This window comes from Chiloscyllium plagiosum, unplaced genomic scaffold, assembly GCF_037043375.1.
Source record: "Chiloscyllium plagiosum isolate Xiang-an unplaced genomic scaffold, Cpla_swu_hap1 HiC_scaffold_8, whole genome shotgun sequence".
Taxonomy (NCBI): Eukaryota; Metazoa; Chordata; class Chondrichthyes; order Orectolobiformes; family Hemiscylliidae; genus Chiloscyllium; species Chiloscyllium plagiosum.
This window is the reverse complement of record NW_028270146.1, coordinates 39,695,831-39,711,554: the sequence shown is the minus strand read 5'-3', so window position 1 is coordinate 39,711,554 and position 15,724 is coordinate 39,695,831. Positions and strand designations below refer to the sequence as shown.

Genomic DNA, 15,724 nt, shown 5'->3' with positions numbered 1-15,724 from the left:
TCGATGTGCTTATTGAATGAATCTGTGGATGACACTCAATATACCAACCACTGCAACGGACAGCTGGAACTGACAACCGGAATCGGCAGAGACAAACCACTATAAATGCCGGAGGAAACATCACAGAAGCGCTTCATAGGTGGCTCCCAAGCACTGAGGATGTCACCTAGACAGGGGACGAAACGTCTGCAACACAAATTCTCAGCTCGACAAACAGAACCCCCACAACAATATACCACCAATTTTGGTGTCATCCGCAAACTTACTAACCATACCTCCTAAATTCTCATCCTAATCATTTATACTGTAAAGTTGTCACAATGTTAGTCTTTTTACAAGGTTACAATGCCCTTGAGTTTTTTTTCCCCCAGAGAGGGTAATTGGCCAGGCTCCAACCAGGGTGGGTTTGAAAGGTTTATTGGGGCCCTTTTTGTTTACCCCTAACAGATAATGCCTCCAGTCTAAGGCTTTCATGTCTTATGAAAAAACAGTATAATCAAAGTGATGGCAAGCTATTTGTGTAGCTAACCTTCGTTTAGATTAGAGTTTTTGATTCAGTTCAGCAGCAGTGTGTGTGAAGAAAGGTGGCCGGGTACTCTCTCTCTCTAACTTCAAGCCCTGGTTTGTTTCATTTTTACTTTTGCTGCTAAGGGATGTCTTTATTGGGACTGTTGCAAGTATTTTTGGAACACCATCATTAAGTCAGAATAATTTGTCAGGTTTTTGGATACGATAAGTAATCCGGCATTCTATTTTCTGTTTCTTGTGTTTCATTCGCAATTTTGTAAATAAATTTTGTTTGTTTAAAACTTGGCAGTTGGATCAGCTAATCCACTCTGGAAATATCCATTATACACTTACCTAAAACAAGTAGCAAAGTTACGGTCTGAGCTACCTGCTAAAAAATGTTTTGAGGGGTTGGGCCTCGACCATAACAAAGTGACAAATAAAAGTGGACCCAATACCGATCCCTGCAGTGAGGGAGACACTAACGAGTATTTTGCATCAGTATTTACTGTGGAGAAGGACATGGAAGGTATAGAATGTCAGGAAATAGACGGTGACATCTTGAAAAATGTCCAGAGTACAGAGGTGGTGGTGCTATATGTCTTAAAATGCATAAAGGTGGATAAATCCCCAGGACCTGATCAGCTTAGATTAGATTAGATTAGATTACTTACAGTGTGGAAACAGGCCCTTCGGCCCAACAAGTCCACACTGACCCGCCGAAGCGCAACCCACCCATACCCCTACATTTGCCCCTTTAACCTAACACTACGGGCAATTTAGCATGGCCAATTCACCTGACCCGCACATCTTTGTGACTGTGGGAGGAAACCGGAGCACCCGGAGGAAACCCATGCAGACACGGGGAGAATGTGCAAACTCCACACAGTCAGTCGCCTGAGTCGGGAATTGAACCCGGGTCTCTGGCGCTGTGAGGCAGCAGTGCTAACCACTGTGCCACCGTGCCGCCCACAAACCTAGAACCTAGAACTCTGAGAGAAGCTAGGGAATTGATTGTTGGGCCCCTTGCTGAGATATTTGTATCATCGATAGTCACAAGTGAGGTGCCAGAAGACTGGAGATTGGCTAACGTGGTGCCACTATTTAAGAGAGGTGGTAAGAAATAGACTGTGAGCCTGACATTAGTGCTGGGCAAATTGTTGGGAGGCAGGCTAAGGGACAGGCTTTACATGCATTTAGAAAGACAAGGACTGATTAGGGACAGTCAACATGGCTTTGCGCATGGGAAATCATGTCTCATGAACTTGATTGAACTTTATGAAGAAGTAACAAAGAGAATTGATGAGGGAAAAGTGGTGGACGTAATCTATATATGGACTTCAATAAGGCATTCAACAAGGTTCCTCATGGTAGACTCGTTAGCAAGGTTAGATCACATTGAAAAGAGGGACAACTAGCCAAATGGATATAGAACTGGCTCAAATGTAGAATATAGAGGGTGGTGGTAAAGGGTTGCTTTTCAGACTGGAAGCCTGAGACCAGCAGTGTGCCACAAAGATCGGCACTGGGTCCACTGCTTTTTGTCATTTATTTCAGGTGTTGGCTTGGTTGGGTAGACAAAGCTTGGGATAGCAATGGCTCTTTCAGTTGCCAAGAGTTTTCTGGAAGTGGAGGAGGTGAACATAGTAGTTTTGCAAAAAGTGAATATGACCAGGTTGCTGGAATTATCAGACAAGCTGGGGTTGGAGCTGCCCCCTTCTGTCAGGAAAAGAGAGATAATTACAGCAGTAGCTCAGCATTTAAATTTGCTGGAAACACCATCAGAATCTATAGAAATGGCAGGAATTCAATTGCACATGAAGCTTGAGTTAGAGGTGAGAGATAAGGAAAAGACAGTTTGAGTTACGATTAAACGCAGAAGAGAGGGAAAAAGAGAGCAGATGAGAAAGAAAAAGGAGAGAATGCTTGAACGTCAGAATTGACACTTAAAAAGGGAAGTCAGCTTAAAAGGCTGGAGATAAAGGCTGAAGGTGACCTTAGCGAGGAAGTAGTGAGAACTCATGTGGAAGACCAGAAAGATAAAATGGCAAGGTTAGCAGCTGAAGTGGCTGATGATTATGAGCTGGTCCATAAAACACGGTTTGGCTTCCAGAATCAATTTCAGTCCATGAGGGATAGAAATTGGGGCAAAGAGAAATCCTCACTGGAAAAGGGAAGGTAGATCTCAGTGAAGATCATTAGGAGAACTTACCACAGGGTAAAAAGAAAACCCTTGAAGGAGACAGAGAAGTTAAAAAGCTCCGGTGTTCTCATTGTCATAAAATGGGCCACATGAAATCAGTGTTGGTGGGCTAGGAGAAAGCCAGATGTAGGAAAACCGGACAAGCCTGAGAGTTTCGTTGGACTAGTAACAAAAAGTTAGACAACAGCCTCAGAATGTACAAGATGATCAGAGGTTGGGTAAGGAGGAAGTGCCAGATTTGTTTAAAAAATATACTGCAAAGGTAATGTTTATTCACAAAGGCCAGGAGTAGCAGGTAAAGAGGTTACAATATTAAAGGACACAGGATCCTCTCAGTCTGTGATGCTGAAGGATGGGGAGATATGTACTCCTGAGGGACTACTGCCAGAAAAGGTACTGATAACAGGAATCCATGGTGAGACAAAAAGTGCTCAATTATGTAAAGTGAGGCTAGAATGTCGAGAGAAGAGTGAAGATTTGTGGTAGGAGTACTGGACTAACTCTCAGCTCCAGGAATACAAATTGTCCTCGCAAATGATCTAATTCGTTCACTGGTTGACATGCTGCCTACCCTAGTTGAAAAGCCATTGGAGACTCAGGCAACTGAAGCACTGCAGCAGGAGTCTTATTTGGAAATTCTCCCAGATTGTGTCTTAACAAGGTTACAGAGGCACAAGCTGAAGCAGGAGAGATCAAAAGGTATAGATAAGGAAGCTGAAATAGCATTACCAGAGACTTTTTTGATCAGATAAGTGGAACAGAGCAGGAGCAAATAGGTAAACATGCAAGTACCTTTAGCTCTGCTAAGATGAAAATTTAAAAGAGTTATATCAAAAGGCATATATCGAGGAGAGTGAATGCATCCCTATGTGTTATTATTTAACAATGGATGTCTTAGTGAGGAAATGGAGACCATCATACATTTAAGCAGATGAGAAAAGGGCACAGGATCATCAGATTGTTTTGTCAGTAGGGTGTCGAAAGGAGGTGCTGTGAGTGGCGCATGAGTTAATACTTGAAGGTCATGTAGGGGTGAGGACAACACAGGCTAAAATGCAAAGACATTTTTACTGGCCTGGACTACACAAGGAAGCAGTTGAATTTTGCTAGATGTGTCATACATGTCAGCTAATCAGAAAATCACAGGCAGTAATAAAACATGCCCTTTCAATACCTATTCCAGCAAGACACAAGAGTCTTGATTGATTTCGTAGGTCCCCAACCTCAAACAAAAAGTGGAATACGTATTTATTAACAATAATGGATGTATCAACCAGATTTCCAGAGACAGTACCATTACGCAACATCATAGCTAAAAGGGTTGTAGAAGAATGAATCAAATGTTTCACCAGAGACAGACTACCAATAGAGACACAGTCAGATCAAGGGTCAAACTTCGCATCCAAGCTATTCAAGGAGGTTATGGATAACTTGGGAATAAAGCAATTCAAATCTACTACGTACCATCCAAAAACACAGGTAGTGCTAGAGACTTGGCATCAATCGCTAATGACCATGTTGAGGACTTATGGTCAGGATTTTCCAGATGATTGGAATAAGGGAGCTCTGCTTGTACTTTTTGCGATCAGAGATGCACCAAATGAATCAACCAAAGTCAGTCCATTTAAATTAATTTTTGGGCATTGAAAGAAGAGGACCATTAAAATTGATCAAGGAGAAATTAATAAGTCAGAATTCAGAGACCACACATTTGGAGGATATGTCAAATTTTAGAGAACAATTAAATAGAGCTGGGGAGTTGGCTACACAGCATTTAAAAGTATTGCAGCACACAATGAAACAGGAAGTGGATAAGAAACCACAAATTCACAATTTTGCAACTGGGATAAGGTATTGATGTTACTTCAGTAATAGGTGAACCTTTAAAAGCAAGGTTTACCGGACCTTATCAAATTGAGAAGAAATTGAGTGAGGTGAACTAGGGACTCCAGATGTAAAGAAATTTCAAAGTATTTCATGTGAATATGCTCAAAAGGTATTCTGACAGGGAAGGAAAGCAAGAGGAGAAGGTGCTAGTGATTACAGCACAGAAGAAAGAACCAAGTTCAGAGGATTCTGAATTGGACATTCCTCAAATCAAGTTGGATAATGAGGAATTTGTCAAAAATTGGGATAAATTATTAATTAATCTTCCACAAGAAAATCAAAATGACCTGAACGAGTTATTACTATTACAAGGGGAGATATGCGGAAAAAATCTGGAAAGTACTAACCTAATTGTGCATGATGTAGATGTAGGAGATGCTGCTCAAATTAAGCAACATCCTTATAGGCATAACCCTCTGAAGGTGGCACAGGTTCAGAAGGAGATAGAGCGCATGCTCCAAGATGGCATAATCAAAATGAGTTACAGTGACTGGAGCTCATGCTTAGTCATGTTGCCAAAGTCAGATGGTACCCAACGGGTTTGTGTGGACTATTAGAGATGGAAATGTGTTGCTGGAGAAGCGCAGCAGGTCAGGCAGCATCTGGGGAACAGGAGAATCGACGTTTCGGGCATTAGCCCTTCTTCAGGAATGAGGAAAGTTTGTCCAGCAGGCTAAGATAAAAGATAGGGAGGAGGGACTTGGGGGAGGGGCGTCGGAAATGTGATAGGTGGAAAAAGTCAATGCTGTTACAAAGACTGATGCATATCCAATTCCACGGTTAGAGGACTGTGTGGAAAACATGGGACAAGGAACTTACATTTCTAAGTTGGACTCGCTCAGAGGCTGCTGGCAAGGACCTCTGTCAGAGAAAGCAAAGGCAATTTTGGCTTTCGTAACGCCAAAGGAATATATCAGTTCAACGCCATGCCATCTGGTATGAAAAATGCTCCAGCCACATTTTAGAGACTAACTAATAAAGTCATTGCCGGATTATCAAACTGTGTTGTTTCCATTGATTAGATTCCCTACAGTGCGGAAACAGGCCCTTTGGCCTAACATGAACACACCGACCCTCCAAAGAGTAACCCACACAGACCCATTTCCCTCTGACCAATGCATCTAGCACTATGGGCAATTTAGTATGGCCAATTCACCTAACCTGCACATTTTGGACTGTGGGAGGAAACCGGAGCACCCGGAGGAAACCCACGCAGACATAGGGAGAATGTGCAAACTCCACACAGACAGTCGCCCAAGGCTGGAATCGAACCTGGGACCCTGGTGCTGTGAGACAGCAGTGCTAACCACCGAGCCAGTGTGACGACCTGGTGATTTTTAGTCACTCATGGAAGGAACATTTACAGCATTTATCGGACTTGTTCAATCAACTTCGGAAGGCAAGCTTGGTGGTAATCCTAGCTAAAAGTGGACATGCCAAATCCCAAGTCACCTTCCTGGGCCGTGTTATTGGACACGGACAAATTTTGAAGAGGTAACAAGTAGGTTAGACCAGGGAAACCCAGTGGATGTGATCTATCTAGACTTTCAAAAGGCCTTTGATAAGGTGCCACACGGGAGGCTGCTGAGCAAAGTGAGGGCCCATGGTGTTCGAGGTGAGCTGCTGGGATGGATTGAGGATTGGCTATCTAACAGAAGGCAGAGAGTTGGGATAAAAGGTTCTTTTTCAGAATGGCAGCCGGTGACGAGCGGTGTCCCGCAGGGTTCGGTGCTGGGGCCACAGCTGTTCGCATTATATATTAATGATTTGGATGAGGGAACCAGGGGCATTCTAGCGAAGTTTGCCGATGATACGAAGTTAGGTGGACAGGCAGGTAGTACTGAGGAAGTGGGGAGGCTACAGAAGGATCTAGACAGGTTGGGAGAGTGGTCCAGGAAATGGATGATGGAATTTAACGTGAGCAAGTGCGAGGTCTTGCACTTTGGCAAAAAGAATAAAAGCATAGACTACTTTCTAAATGGTGAGAAAATTAATAAAGCCAAAGCACAAAGGGATCTGGGAGTGCTAGTCGAGGATTCTCTAAAGGTAAACATGCAGGTTGAGTCCGTGATTAAGAAAGCGAATGCAATGTTGTCTCTTATCTCAAGAGGGTTGGAATATAAAAGCAGAGATGTACTACTAAGACTTTATAAAGTTCTGGTTAGGCCCCATTTGGAGTACTGTGTCCAGTTTTGGTCCCCACACCTCAGGAAGGACATACTGGCACTGGAACGTGTCCAGCGGAGATTCACACGGATGATCCCTGGAATGACAGGTCTAACATAGGAGGAACGGCTGAGGATACTGGGATTGTATCCATTGGAGATTAGAAGATTAAGGGGAGACTTAATAGAGACGTACAAAATAATACATGGCTTGGAAAAGGTGGATGCTAGGAAATTGTTTCCGTTAGACGAGGAGACTAGGACCCGTGGACACAGCCTTAGAATTAGAGGGGGTCATTTCAGAACAGAAATGCGGAGACATTTCTTCAGCCAGAGAGTGGTGGGCCTGTGGAATTCATTGCCACGGAGTGCAGTGGAAGGCCGAGATTGATAGATTCTTGTTGTCTAGAGGAAGTAAGGGCTACGGGGAGAACGCTGGTAAGTGTAGCTGAAATGCGCATCAGCCATGATTGAATGGCGGAGTGGACTCGATAGGCCGAATGGCCTTACTTCCACTCCTATGTCTTATGGTCTTATGGTCTTAAATTGGCCCCACGGGAGGCGAAGACGAAAGTAATGGAGGAATTTCCCACAACGTCAATGAAAAGAGCAGTACGACAGTTCCTGGGATTGAGTGAACTTTACTGGAGGTTTGTGCCGAATTTTAGCAGTGTGGCTGCTCCACTCACCGAATTGTTAAAAGAAGGACAAGAAGTTTCATTGGACAGCAGACTGTCAGAAACGTTTGACAGCCTAAAAACTGTGTTAACTACTGCCCCAGTATTAGCCACACCTGTGTACACGAAGCCTTTCAAGGTGGCTATCGATGCCAGTGATGCGGGTGTCGGCGCAGTGCTCCTGCAGGAGGATGACGAGGGAATAGAAAGACCCATCGGGTGTTTTTCCAGAAAGTTGAATGTTCATCAACAGAAATATTCAAAGGTGGAGAAAGAGACTTTAAGCCTGGTGTTGGCATTACAACATTTCAGTGTTTATATTATGAGCAACAATGCTAAGGACAAAAATGCCAGACTGTTTCGATGGAGCTTGTTGTTGCAACCATTCAATTTGACAATTGTGCATGTAGCAGGTCGCGAAAACGTGATTGCTGATATGGTATCGAGACTCGAATGAGATGCGGAGGCGTTCAGTGACAGGTGTGCCACGGCCTAAATTTGGATGCGATATAGAAACGGAGAAACTAGGAGAATAGAATGGAGATCTTTCAGGAAACAGGGTAAGAAATAGTATTGTCAAGATAATCGTAGAATCCCTACAGTGTGGAAACAGGCCCTTCGGCCCAATAAGTCCACACCAACCCGCCAAACAGTAACCCACTCAGACCAACTCTCCTACCCCATTATCCTATATTTACCCCTGATCAATGCACCTAACCTATATATCTCTGAACACTATGGGCAATTTAGCATGGTCAATTCACCAAACCTGCACATCTTTGGATTGTGAGAGGAAACTGGAGCACCTTGAGGAAACACATGCAGACACAGTGAGAACATGCAAACTCCACACAGTCACCCGAGGGTGGAATCGAACCCATGTTCCTCATGCTGTGAGCAGCACTGCTAACTACTGAGCCACCATGCCATCCAATTTTGGGATAATTTGGGAGATAATTCTAGCAGAACTAGTTCTGAGAAAGTGTCACATTAGACACAAAACATTAACCCTGTTCCTCTCCTCACAGATGCTGGTAGCACTATATTTTTATTTCAGGATTATACTTTTATTTGAGAAAAGTGACAGCTGTGGACAAAATTAGAGTTCTCTGTTATTAGCATTTTACAATAAATACATTCCTGACAGCCAGAAGCAAACTGTTTTGAAAAGTTGTTACTTGTAATTGTTGCAGTAGAATTTTCAACAAGAGTAACTTTGCTCTTGCTTAGTTTTGTACCACAGTCACTTTTATTTGGAACTTTTACAGTGCTTAGAGAGAACTGCAGAGCTTTACACAGCTTAATGCCACTGTGGCTTTATAAATTAGCCAACAGGAAATTTGCACTGGACTAAAGTTTATTCATAAACTATTTAAAAATTTACACCTGCACATTTATTTCAATATTACTTCCTATGTTCTGAATTCATACTAGTTATGTTCGGATGGACTTTGGGTTTTGATGCAGCAATTATGGTGGCCAGTCTCTCCCCACATTCAGAAGACTCAAGTGTAAGTGTTTCTGGCTATTAACCTTCCCAAATGTCAGAAAAGGTTCCCAAGTCCAGCAATGTGAACGTTCACTGTTTGCCTAAACCGCAGCCCATAGTTTCAGATGGATGAATCAAAATGGCAGCGTGTACAGAGTCCAGCTTCCCAGCTAAGTATCGACTTTTATTGTAGTGTTGGTTTGCTTTGAGAACCATGAAACAAAAACATCTCTTCAAATGAAGTTGTGTGCCTCTGATGGTTTCGAAGCCTCACTGTTTACAGTTTTGAAGGCAACACAGTAAAATGAAAGGAAACTCACTGTAGCGAGGTGAGCCCAACACAGGACTAACTCAGGTGAAAATACATAAATCCAAATAAATGAATGAAGATTGAGACATAATAAAAGCCAATAAGTTTATACACAAGAATTATTGTAAACAGTCTGAAATTATTCTAGCAACAATTTTCACGAATAGGAAAGGTTTGGAGGGATATGGGCTAGAAGCAGGAAGGTGGTTCAGCGGTTAGCACTGCTGCCTTACAAGACTAGGGACCCAGGTTCAATTCCAGCCTCAGGCAACCATCTGTGTGAAGTGTGCACGTTCTCTCCACGTCTGCGTGGGTTTCCTCCAGGTGCTTCAGTTTTCTCCCACAATACAAAGATGTGGCGGCTAGGTGGATTGGCTATGCTAACTTACCCATAGTGTCCAGGGATTTACAGGCTAGCTCAGTTGACCATGGGAAATACAGAGATTGGGTGGGATGCTCCTCTGCAAAGGATTGGTGTGGACTTGATACTACAAATGGCCTGCAACCACACTGTCAGGACTCTATGAGGTGGGACTAGTTTAGTTTGGGATTAAGTTCAGCAACGACTGGTTGGACTGAAGGCTTTGTTTCCTTGCTGTTTGACTCCATTTGTATCCTCCCAATTTTTTCCTGTCCTCTTTTGTAGGCACCAACTTGTGATACAGTGCAACATCAGAAAGTCTTTCAGTCATATACTGTAAAATGTTATGTCATGTCAAGACACGTTATCATTGAAGAAGTATGTCTATGTGGCTATCCAACAAGCAGGACTATTAATCTCCATCTGCAACAGAGGAACAGAGTCCCATTCTAGATTGCCCAACTGCTAATGCAACAAAGCCAGGTCACATAGGTTCTTCCCATACTTTTTCTTTACCCAGTTGTCTATCAAGACAGATAGATTTAGATTTGACCCAATGAAGTAACATCAGATATAAGAAGAAAACTATTCAAATTTATATAAAAATAAAAATGTAATTCAGCAAAGAATAAACATTTTATTTATCCAGAAAAACCTCTAATCTAAGTGGATTGATAACTGGCAGTTTCTCCTGTTCTTAAAAAGTGGTGAGACATCACCAATATCTATTTGCAAGTACTAAAATCAATAAGAAAGACAATGGTTTTCTGTGAACCTGGTCTTTCTTGAAAAATGCCTTTTAACTTCATACTCAATGGAACCACACAATATGTTTACAGTGAAGTGTTTACAACTTGACTAGTTGCTTTTAGTAAGGGTCATAGGCATCTTTCAAGACAAGAACAACAAGTCCCTACACAAGTATATGCAAATTTGAAAAAATTAATAATCACTCAACTACATTTACTTTCTTCTGTTTATGAGTACATATACAAAATGGAAGCATTTCACCATATATCATTAACGAAATCAGAACTTTGGGCTTCATCATTATTTTCTGTTTTTACACTAGATACCCTGGCTACAATGGAAAAATAAAACTAAGATGTATTTGAAATTGCAAGAGAAGAAAAATAAACAACAACGCTTTGGTCTTTTGATCAGAGCTGAAAAGCTACATAGATCTCTTCTTGAAGACAAATTGGAGGGCAGCAGAAAGCAGGAAGGGTCAGCCTAGGTACAGGTGAATTACAGATAGACTGACAACAGACGAGCTACAACGGATGCACAAGAATGGAGCACAACAGATGAGCATGATATAACAATGACAGCAGATTTCCTAGTAGGTGTAGCTACAAGCTGAAGCTTGCAAGCTCAAAACCTGATAATTACCTGGTGCTGAGGTAATTTGGCCATATGGCCTGTCCAAAATCGTACATAGGAATTGAAAAGCTATTGCTGTACAGAAACTGTTCAGCAGCTGGAAGTTTTCATTATGAATTTTACAAGACAAGACAAGGTTGCATGGTGTAGGGGTAGAGTATTAGCTTGGATAGAGGATTGGTTGACTGACAGGAAGCAAACAGTGGGGATCAATGACTGATATTCTGGCTGGCAATCAGTGACGAGTGATGTGCTTCAGGGATCAGGTGTTGGGACCACATTTATTTACAACTTATAGATGATTTGGAGTTGGGAACCACATGTACGGTGTCAAATGTTGCCAATGACACTAAGATGAATGGCAGAGCAATGTGTGCAGAGGACTGTGAAACTTTGCAGAGGAGCATAGATACATTGAGTGAGTGGGCAAAGGTCTGCCAGATGGAATACAATATTAGTAAATGTGAAGTCATACATTTTGGTAGGAGTAACAGCAAAATAGATTCTTATTTGAATGGTAAAAAGTTGCAGCATGCTGATTTACAGAGGGACCTGGGTGTCCTTGTGTATGAATCGCAGAAGGTTGGTCTGCAGGTACAATACGTAATTAGGAAGGCAAATGGAATTTTGTCCTTCATTGCTAAAGGGGTTGAGTTTAAAAGCAGAGGTAATGTTACAGCCGGACAAGGTGTTGGTGAGGCCATATCTGGAGTAGTGTGTGCAGATTTGCTCTCCTTACTTAAGAAAGAATGTACAGGCACTGGAAGGGGTGCAGAGGAGGTCGACTAGGTTGATTCTGGAGTTGAGGGGGTTGGCTCATGAGGAGAGGCTGAGTAGATTAAGATTCCTCCCAATGAATATAATCCCAAAGAAACATATAAAATTATGAAGGAAATTGATAAAATAGAAGTGTTTCCACTGGTAGGTAAAACTAGGACAAGAGGGCATGGCTTCAAAATTAGAGGAAGCAGGTTGAGAACTGAACTGAGAAGGAACTTCTTCACCCAGAGGGTTGTTAATCTATGGAATTTCTTGGCCAGGGAAGTAGTTGATGCTACTTCAGTAATCACTTTTAAGGCTAAGGTAGATACTTTTTTGAAAAGTAAAGGAGTTAAGGAATATGGTGAAAATGCGGGTATGTGGAGCCGAGTCCACAAAAAGGGTAGCCATGATCTTATTGAGTGGCAGAACAGGCTCAAAATGCCGGACAGCCTACTCCTGCTCCTAATTCTTATGTTCTAACTATGTTAAATGAATTGATTGCCATAAGCAATTTTGACAAATTAAAATCAGTTATAATTGTATTTGTTCAAGCCTAGGATAAAGCAATCAATCATAAGATGCAGAACGGCAGTAGAATTTGCAGCTCACTGAATCTGCTCTGCCGCTCAACAAGATCATGGCTGATCTGAATCACAGATTCATCATAGAATCCCTCCAGTGTGGAAACAGGCCTTTCGGCCCAACAAATCCACACCAACCCTCCGAAGAGTAACGTTCCCAAAACCATTCCCCTGCATTTATCCCTGATTAATGCACCCAGCCTACACATTCCTGAACAGTGGACAATTTAGCAAGGCAAATTCACCAAACCTACACGTCTTTGGACTATGGGAGGAAATTGGAGCACCTGGAGGAAACAGACGCAGACACTGGGAGAATGTGCAAACTCCACACAGCCACCCAAGGCTATTACCTAACCTAGGTCCCTGGCGCTGTAAGGCAGCAGTACTAACCACTAAGTCACGTGCCCCCGGTAAAGAATTCCACAATGTCACTATCCTCAGAAGAAATCTCTCATCTGTCTTAAAAGGATGACCCTTTACTGTTAGATTATGCTCTCTGGTCTGAGATTCTCCCCACAGGGGAAAATAAGCTACTCAGACATGCCCCCTAAGAATCTCGTATGTTTCAATAAGGTCCCCTTTCATTCTTCGAAACTCGAATGAATTCAAAGTTGCAGTGCTTGAACAGCACAGTGGTGCAACAGATTGCAGCACAACGTAGTCGTGAGATGTGAACTCGACTTTGAACTCATTTCTGCCATGAAGAGATGATAACAAACTGGCAGAGTTCATCTCCATGCTACTTGCATCCAACCTCTGACAACAGTATTGGCAGATACCAAGAACAGTGTATCCATGACTCTGTAGGATACAAGGATTTCAATCATATGCTCCCAAAATCATCACTTTTAAAGCATTGCAAAATTTCACACTAATGATTTGAGTCCACTTGCACTGCTTTGGAAGATAAAAGACACTTTATTAATGTCATGTCATGTTATTAACGCAATAAAATCAAAATTATATAATTCAGCTTTCATATTAGCAGCTCCTTTACTGCTAACTGAATTTGCATGCTCCAAATCTTACCTGTTCTGCAGGAGCCGTGTTTGAAAACCTAGTCTGACCAGGTGCCCTGGTAACTGAGCTTGCATGCTCCCACGGTAATTTGTTCTTCCCTCGACCAGCACTTAATACTCTTCTGAATGAGGTATATTCATCAGTATTGGGGCTTGGTGATCCATAGCACAAAGGATGAGTTTCATGTTCACCATGGTAACTGTGTGCACTCTGGGTTCTTCCACTAGCCAGTAGCCACTCAGTATCTGCTCCTAATGGCATCTGCATCCCTCTACCATGAGCAGAAGAAGGCATAGGTATTGCATATTCCACAAGTCCTTGTGGAGTTAATTTTGGCAAGGTCCTTCTCGCTAGTCTGGCTTGCACAGCAGCCATCACACCATCTCCGTCTTCCTGTAACTCCACTGTATCCACTGCCTTAACCAAAAATGCTTTGTTAGAACCAAGAGATGAAGCTAACATAGCAAAAGCCTCTAAGGCTGCATGGCGGATCTTTCTCTTAGAGTCAGTCAATGCTGGTGCGACAATATGACAAAGACTGGGCAAATTAAAGTCTTCACTTGGATAAGTCAAAAGTGAAGCAATTATAATATTTAATATTTCTTCCCTTACTCTAGAATTTTTGTGTTTTATATTGTCAAGCAGCATATCAAGCACTTTTTGAGGACCAACTTGCTTCATTAAACCCATAAAGACTTTCATATACTCCTGTTTAGTGACAACTTTATTGTCACCTAATACTTTTATTGTTGCAGATGTAATAGGCTTGAGATAATTTACCACACCATGATTTAGTTTAACGACTAGCAAGTTGATGATTTCCAATGTACCGTGAACAACTTTAAAATTTGAGTCATCTAGCAAAGTGCATAAAAAGCCAATAAAACCTAAAACGGATGTAGTAGGCACTGTCATAAAATTAAAATCATCAACAACATTCTTCAGTTCTTCAACAGCATGCGTTCTACTTTTATAATCTTCTCGGTCTAGAAGTCGGACATACAACTCCTGTGGAATTATTCGAAATTCCAGATTATGATCCTTGGAAATTGGCTCAGAAAATTGGGAGACATCTTCAAAACTGCCGATTGTCCTGCTACGAAATCCCGAATTTGTCTTAAATGTTTTATTTTGTTCCGCCTGAGGAACGTTACTCCCATTTAACTTGGCCTGAGGCTCAAACCTTATTTCCATTAGTTTGTTATACTCTCTTCTAAGAGACGGTGGCAAACGTTTTAAATACGAGTTAAATTCTTCTTCTCCGATATGATGTTTTATATGCCCCATGGTTGCGAATGCTGAGAACGGGTCATCCGTGCTATCGCCATTTAGTTTTTTAGCTAAACAAAGGGTCACGTCGAATAGGCTATCGTTGTTCAATTCCTTAGTGAGCAAAATGGGTAAAATTATAGTCGTCGCCTTCCTAACATCAGGATCGTGGCTTTCCAGCCCATGTTCTATCAAAGCACAAAAAACTTCCTTCGAGATGATAGAGCATTTTAAATAGACATGCAAAGTTTGCACGAGTTCTTTGCGCACAGTTGGGTTGTCGTCCCGCAGACTCCATATAAGTTTGGGCAACACGGTAGTCCTACAGTAACCCAGATCTGAATCTGATCCTTGGATAATTTCCGATATGAGCTGAATACACGAGATTTTGATTTCCCTTCTGCCGTCCAGGAGAACTTCGTTTAAACTTGAGAAGAGAGCGTCCTTATTACTAAACATTAACTTCCCTGCGTTTTGCCTGATGTTGGCACGGAGGGCCCTAAGTCCTTCGCTGCGCTTGTGCGAAGACTGGTTGCGGAGTTGCTGGAGAATCACATCTTCTTCCATGTTGGACGGCGCCGCAGCTGCTGGGCTGCCGTTCCCCCTGACTGACATCACGGCATCCCGAGTGTCGCTGCTCCTGCAGGAGAAGAGGCCGCCACCCCGCCGCTCGTAAAGTTCACTCCGGTCACCAGTCGAGAGGCGATGCTGATCGTGCTTAGCAAACACCGGCCGCACCAACTTGGCAACCGAACCTGCCATCAAAGCTGCCGGAAAGCGGCAGCCGGCCGAGCGCCTTCAGCGACTGTAAACGCCGCCGTCTCCAGGGCTTCATCCCTTCCTCTCTGACGTCATTCAATCGTTTACATGACATTTACCCTTTATTTACAATAATCACAGCGTTCACCTCTGGGCCGCCGGTACCGGCAGCACCGCACCACCTCACTGCCTTTCCCTCATAACAGGCTGTTTCCCAACCCCCGACTCCCTCCCACACCGCGCACGCACGCGCGCGCGCACACTCATACAGATGCAGAGACGCGCGCAATAGCGCCTGGCCGCTCGCGTTCTCTATCTCTTTCTCACAATCCGGGGTTTGAAAAAAAC

At 42.8% G+C, this 15,724-nt stretch overlaps 1 protein-coding gene across 4 annotated transcripts in view; it reads right to left on the bottom strand.

Annotated features, from left to right (window-relative positions):
* Nucleotides 1-15,577, bottom strand: part of togaram1 (TOG array regulator of axonemal microtubules 1) — a 172,834-nt gene extending 157,257 nt beyond the window's left edge. For 2 of the 4 annotated variants that reach the window (XM_087989728.1, XM_087989729.1), the window contains exon 1: nt 13,358-15,577. In XM_087989728.1, the coding sequence (XP_087845854.1) occupies nt 13,358-15,379 (2,022 nt within the window). In that variant the 5' untranslated portion in view covers nt 15,380-15,577. The remainder of the gene's footprint in view (nt 1-13,357) is intronic. The other 2 variants (XM_087989727.1, XM_043697298.2) reach the window with 2 other exon arrangements.
* Between the last annotated feature and the right edge of the window lie 147 nt (nt 15,578-15,724).